Raw genomic sequence first — 7,252 nt, 5'->3', positions numbered from 1 at the left:
AGAGGAAAACTTTTCAGGCAGAATGAATATCATGAACAGAGGTGTGAAGGGCTGATTGTGAGGGACACATTGGCTCAAGCTTTAGTGCACATGGAAATGTATTAGCCACAGGAGTTGTACCATAAAGAGAAATTGTGGAGGGCTTCTCATTGGTCAGAGATTTATGACTTTATCACAAAGGCAACTATTTAGAATTTTGAACACCATAAAAGCAGAATAGGTCTATATTGTAGGGGGGTGGCGAGGGGGTGGGGGGGGATGGCTGGAAAGGTCAAAGGTTAGAGGTATGGAGGCCAGTTCTGAAGTAATAATAGTTCAGAGAACCCTTGAAATAAATGAGCAAAGAAAAAAACACGGTTGTTCTGGAATAGCCTTGGTTAGAATGGTTGTTATATTTTATTTTATCAACTAGCCGGGCAGAGTTACTTAACTTAGGTCTCACTGTATGTTCTCTAAAACAATGCTAAAAACTACATCACAAGTTTGGTGTGTTCTGTAAATAAACACGCGTGAAGTAGCCGGTGCGCGGTGATTACTCAGGAAAAGGCATTTTCAAAGTTCCTCCCTTATTCTTTCAAGTGCAACCTGTGGGGTTTGCACCACTTGTATTTCGGCCCCGAGCGTTGTTCTGCAGCAGCTGGTTGCTTCTGTCTTCTCTCTTTCTGGGCTGCGTGCCCCGCTGGGGCTTCTGAAGGGCTCGGAGCACACAGTAGGCTCTCAACAACAGCAAACAGGATGTGCAGGGCGACAAGGCAGGCGCGGGGCAGCGCGCTCGGCAGGTACCGGCCCCGCCTCCCGGGCTCGCGGGGCTGCCTAGGAGACCCCGGGAGGCGCAGCGCGGCGGGCACGGTGCCACCCTCTCTAGGGGCAGGGCAGGCAGGGTCTCTCTCCTGAGGGGCGCGGGGAGCCCAAGCCACACTCACAGCCGACTCAGAACAGACCCCCCCCCGCCCCCGGCCTTCGGAGGCTCGCTCACGGGAATTCCCGGCGCCTTCCCCCTCCGTGGCCCGCCTTCCCGCCCAGTTTTCCAGGAGCTGCCCCGCGGGCGACCGGAGACGGGAGACCGGAGACGAGCGCCAAGCGGGGCGGTGCGCACGGCGGGGGCTGTGCCGGGGGAGGGGAGTCCGGGAACTCGGAGACCCAGCCTCCGGGGGGGCGGGGGGGGACGCGGTAACATTCCTGGCGGCGAAGGCAGGCCAGCCTCGGGTGTCGGACACGGGAGCGCGGCGCACAGACCGCGCCGGGCTGCACAGTCGCCGCCGCGCCGCTCGACAGAGACCCGGGCGGCTCACCGCGGCCGCGCGCGACCCGGACGGCGGAGACCAGGACGGCGGGCATGGGCCGCTTCCCGCTGGAGCCGCTGCTGCCGCAGCTGCTCGGTCCCTGGGGCCTGGGCCTGGCCGCGGCCCTGCTGCTGCTGCTCCTGTGCCTGCGCGCCCGGCGCACCAGGTAAGCGCCCGGCTCCCCGCGCGGCCCCGCGCCCCGCCACGCATGCGCCCTGGGCCCGTGCTCTGCGCGCCGCCCGGAGGGCAGGAGTCCCCCACGATTTCAAAACGGGCGGGGGGCACCCGCGTCTTCTGGGAGCCTGAGTCACAGCAGAGGCTTTTCGAGCCTGTTTCCTGTACCCGCGCGCACGCATTGCAGCGCTGGGCGGCACTGGATGTGCGGTGTGGGCGCGGGCGGTAGGAACCCAGGTTTGCGTTTTGCATCATGCATCACGCGGGGCTCCCAAACACGTTTTGGTGCCTTCTGACAGCCAGTTGATGCTTTCGGGCCTAGAATTCATAGAGCATCAAAGGAAGGGAATGTTCTTACACTTCTTTCAGTTAAAAGGGACATGTTTCAGGAAAGTGTATGAACAATAATTCTGGGTGCCTCCCTGTGCCTCAGTTTACCTCGCTATACCTCATCTGGAAAAACGAAATAATAGTACCTCCTTCCTGGGATTTTCGTGAGTACTAAATGAGTTTACAGTGCGAATTTTTATTAGACCAAAGCAAAGCAAAACCCAGAAGTGTGTCGCTTTATCTAATTTGAAATGTGGAAGTAGCACTGGAAAGTTCAAAATCAAGGCACTCTCTTTGAAATCACTCTATTTTCCCTTTCTACCAGGTTTTTCATAGCTTTTGATAAACAAGCAGGTATGTTTTACTGGATGGTAATTGCTACTTTGTGATTAGATATCACGTACACCCACATTCACCCGCATTATCTGTATGTGTGTGTAAGCACAGATGCACACACATTTCTATGTATCTATGCACATATATATACGGATATATGTGTATGTAGGTTTGTGTATGATCTAGACCACCTTGCAATAGTTTGGGGAAAATGACACCGTTGTACTGCTTTCAAACACCTGTGGACATTTCTAGAATGCCCATGGATATTCTAGAAGGGATCTTTTGCTTTTTTTCCCATGTGAGTTTTCAGTGACCTTCTTGGAATGTGCCAAGCCCTCTCCTGTGCCTTTTCCAATGGCTGTGCTCTTGCTTTGGAGCCCACGATAAGGATTTAGGAGACTAACTTCAGTGTTACTGTATTTATTCTACGTAGGTTCCACCTTCTTGTCTACCTGCAGTGTCTGCCAAAGCCAGTTAAAATGTAATTCTAACCCGGCCACCATGCCTCAGTGGTTGAGCCTTGACCTGTGAACCAGGAGGTCCGCGTTCCATTCCCGGTCAGGGCCCAGGCCCAGGTTAAGGGATCAGTCAATGCAGGAGGCAGCCGATCAATAACCCTCTCTCATCATTGATATTTCTGTTTCTCTCTCCTTCTGCCTTCCTCTCTCTGAAATCAATAATAAAAACACACACACTTCTAGGTAAGCCTTTAAAGAGAGTGGTAGATAAGAAGGTTATCAGTCCTACTTCCATTTTACATGCTGAACAAAAATAGGCAAGCTGCCTAGGGCAGTCTGGATCATCGATGGTAACTGGGGTGAGAATAGAGAATGTGGGGGCAGTTGGGAAGGCAAAAGGGTTTTCTCTCCCAGAATTCTGAGACTAGGCTTATCTTTCTCTCTATCACTAAAAAATACTGTGCTGAGGGATTCATGCCACCACTTGCCAGTTCCAAACAGGAAGACTACTTGCTGCCGCGAACCTACAGGGCATTGCATTCTAAAGCAGTTTGATTATACTGGATTTCCATGTGTAAAAGATAGCTTCATTCATCTCAATACAAAGAAGATCACGTTCTTAAGACTTTTTTTTTTTTTTTTTTAAATATATCTTTATTGATTTCAGGGAGAGGAAACGAGAGGGAGAAAGAGAGATAGAAACATCAATGATGAGAGAGTCATTGAATAGCTGCCTCCTGCACGCCCCCAACTGGGGATCGAGCCCACAACCCAGGCATGTGCCCTGACCAGGAATCAAACCCCGGTCACCTGGATCCCAGGTCAACGCTCGACCGCTGAGCCACGCCCGGCCGGGCGAAGATCACGTTCTTTATTGTTACTATTACTTAAGTTTGGAAATTTTGCTCTAATGTTCTAGGAAAATGCTCTTTATGATAGATACCACCATTAAGAGGCGAAACTAAGGTTAAGAGTTTCTTATATATTCTTGGATTTTTTATGCATACATTAATATGTTTAAAGGTGTGTTAATAAAAATGTCGGAAAATACATTCTGGGTGGCAACTTTCTTTTTCCACTTTATAATACATTTTAGACAGCTTTCTATGTCAGTTTATTGAAATCATTGTTTGTACTGATTGTATAGAGATACACCACTCCTACATACACACACACAGACATCTTTCGGCTTTTTAGGAAATATTTCTGTAGGATTTTGGAGTTTTTGTCAAAATCACACACACAGACATCTTTCGGCTTTTTAGGAAGTATTTCTGTAGGATTTTGGAGTTTTTGTCAAAATGTATGTGCACTTTACACTTTAATAGATGTTGCCAAAGTGCTCTAAGTCCCAATTTATATTACTACTAATGATTTATGTAAGTGCCAGTGTCTCCATATCCTATCAATACTGGTGTAATTCATTTTAATTTCGCCAATTGGATACTAATGAAAATAAAACTTCATATTTACCTCAATTTTTATTTATTTACTTTTGAGGGACTTGGCATCTTTAAAGAAGATAATTGTCTCTTTGTTTCTGTATGATTAATAGTAAGTGATCATTAACCACTTCTGATCATTAATAGCTCTTATGTAATAGGCATTGTCACACTTTCATACTGCGACAATTATTTTTACTCTTGTTATTAGTATTTAAGAGTTTCTGGATATACCTCTTGCCTAGAAAGCCCTTCTATTCTCTAACATGATAAAAAATGTCCACCTCTATTTTCCATCTAGTTTATTTTTAACAGATTTTACACATGCATATTACATTTTTATTTTCATTCTATATCCAGCCTTTTATTTTCATTCTCTATCCATCCATCCTTTAAACAATTGTGTCTGGAAAGTTTGTAATATAGCATATTATAGAAATGCTGGATGTTATCAAGTAAACATTTAAATGTTACCTACAATATTGGTAAAAAAAAATTCTTTAAAAATAGGTAGAAAGCAGCTCAGAGGTGATTTGTTGTCTTTGGCCACCTACCAGCATATTCCCCCTCTTTTGAATACAGCACTTTGATTTCCTTCTGTGAAACTGGTGTTCCATGTTAGATATGATCTGGTGACTTCAGTTACAGAAGCCGTTGCAGCACCCCTCAGGAGAGAGTACAATGTTGTGGCCTAGAGTTGTTACTGTGGGGTTGATGGGAAGTTGTCAGAATCGGGATATATTTTGGGTGGTAGAGTCAACAGGACACACTAATGGAATGAATGTGATATATAAAGGAGAGAAAAGTCAATAACAAAGCCTAAAAGTTATTTTTCCCCCCATGTTTTATGTTTCTTGTCTGATCATCTAGGTGGGGTGTGATGTCATTTCCTGAAATAGGGTTACAGGAATTGAGGAGATCAAGAATTTTGTTTGGGGGCATGTTAGATAGTAAGGAATGCATTTCTGGTGCTTGGGGAAAAGGTCCATGCAGGATATAGAATTATGAAAGTCACAAATATGAAAATGGCATGTAAAGTCATGGGTGTTGATATGATCACCTGGTGAGACAGTTTGATGGAGAAGCAGAGGGCCTAGGCCACTCTGCCTACTGAAGAGTCTGGCAGAGAAAGAGGAACCAGTGATGGGGCAAGAAATCTAAGTGAGGATAGTGTCCTGGAAGCTAGAGAGGAACATATTTCAACAAGTAGGGGTAGTTATTTGCCTTAGATGCTGCTGAGAGTCTAGTCTGATGAGGGCCAAGAAATGACCATCCGAGTTGACAAGATGCAGAGCTGATAAGAGCTACGCGGAGAGTTGGTGGGGATGAAAGCCTGTTTGCGGTGGAGTGAAATGCTGTCCTACATAGCTTCTAAGATTTTACATTCAGACTAGAGTGCAATTTACTGTTATGTTTCATATCTCTTGATCCAGCAATACCAGTAATTTTATTCAAAAGAATTTTTCCTGGTGAAAAAATCATAAAGTTCCTTAAAGATTTCATCATGGCAGAGATCATTAGGGCTGCTTATTATAGTGAAACATAAGAAAAAGGCTAGACTACCAAAAATAATGGTTTAGTTAAAGAAATTCTAGCATATCCAAGTAATAGAAAATTATGTAGCTATAAAACATATAATATAAAATATATGAACAAATTGAAAGCAATAGTCAAGCTACATTTAAGTAATAAAAGTTACAAAACAGAATATGTTTCCATACATGGTGTTAATGGCTGCCAGCCAGAGACCACTAGGAGCACACCTGTAGTGAACAAGTTGACTTATTGCTTATTGTTTGTTGCAGTGAGAAAGAACATACACCATTTGTTTTCCAGCTTCTAGAGGCCACCAGAATTCAAATCTCTTTTTCATATGCTGACACTCCTGCTTCTTTCTTATAAAACCCATGTGATTGCATTGAACCATTCCAAATAATCTAGGATAATCTTTCCATCTCAAGGTCCTTAATGCAGACACATGTGCAAAATTCCTTTTTGCCATGTAAAGTAATATTCACAGGTTTGCACGATTAAGATACATCTTTAGGGAACATTATTCTTCCCATTACAGTACTCCCGCCAGCCTCCAAAGATTTGTTATGTCCATCTTACATGCAAAATATATTCACCCGCTCCCAAAATCCACCCATTACAAGCATCAACTGAAAGCCCAAAAAATCTTATCTAAATCTCATCAGCTCAAAAGTTCCAAATGTCATCATATAAATCACCCAGATCAGGTCGGGGAATCTGGGTATGACCTATCCTATGACAAAAATTCCCAAGAACCTCATGAGTCTCCCATGTATGTCGCAGGGATTTACTCCAGGGGACCAGTGGCTCCTCCACAGAGTTCATTCTCTACTGTATTCCTCACTTTCTGAGTAATCCCACTTATATTTCTGGCTTCTTCTGGGATCGTTGAGAAGAGACATGAGTCGCATGCCTAATCTTTTCAATGACTGACTAATATTCTGTATTGGCAATGAGGATGTCTGACTGGATACTCAACTTTCGATTCTTCCCTGGCACTGGGAAAAATTGCCCAACCACATTTTTGGCCTTCTCTCCAGAGCATTCCTTCCTGATAGTGAATCTCCTAGTTTTGGTGTCTTTTACAGTCCAAATAGGCAGAGAATCCCCCAACACATCAATTCCTGGTTCCTTTGTGCTTAACAGTTCCTCCCTTCATTGATATCCTTCCTCTCACATTTTATTATGAGCAGCAAGACAAAATAGGCTGCCCCTTCAACACTTGGCTTAGAAATCTCCTCAGCTAGATAGCCTAGTTCATTGTTTACAAATGTTGCTTTTCACATAAGTTCAGGGCACAACTCAGCTAAGCTTCCTGCGATTATATGACAGGGATTTCTTTTCTCCAGTTTCTATGACATGTTCCCTATTTCACCTGAGCCCTTGTCAGCAGTGCCTTTAATGTTAACATTTCTACTTACAATCTCTATAATAATGTAAGTATTCTTTAAGATGATATATCTGTTCTTCACCCTACTCCTCACCACCGAGTCCTCACTAGGGGAGTTGTTAACATTCATATTTCTACTCACCGTCTGTTCAAGGCAATCTAGGGTTTTTCTATTGTCCTCCTCAAAATTCTCCCAGTATCTGCCCATTGCCCAATTCCAAAGGCACTTCTACATTTTAAGGTATTCGGCACTTCCAGGCACTTCTACATTTTAAGGTATTCGGCACTTCCAGGTACCAAAAT

General features: G+C 44.5%; 1 protein-coding gene across 1 annotated transcript in view; it reads left to right on the top strand.

Annotated features, from left to right (window-relative positions):
- The first annotated feature begins 1,336 nt into the window (after positions 1–1,336).
- The window catches only part of CYP7B1 (cytochrome P450 family 7 subfamily B member 1), a 138,528-nt gene continuing 132,612 nt past the window's right edge, over positions 1,337–7,252 (top strand). Inside the window, exon 1 of the mRNA XM_087825603.1 lies at positions 1,337–1,449. Within this exon, the coding sequence (XP_087681729.1) occupies positions 1,337–1,449 (113 nt within the window). The remainder of the gene's footprint in view (positions 1,450–7,252) is intronic.

The sequence above is a fragment of the Miniopterus natalensis genome, chromosome 16, assembly GCF_054644295.1.
Source record: "Miniopterus natalensis isolate mMinNat1 chromosome 16, mMinNat1.hap1, whole genome shotgun sequence".
Lineage (NCBI taxonomy): Eukaryota > Metazoa > Chordata > Mammalia > Chiroptera > Miniopteridae > Miniopterus > Miniopterus natalensis.
The sequence above is the reverse complement of the archived record's forward strand: the minus strand, read 5'-3'. Positions and strand labels throughout refer to the sequence as shown.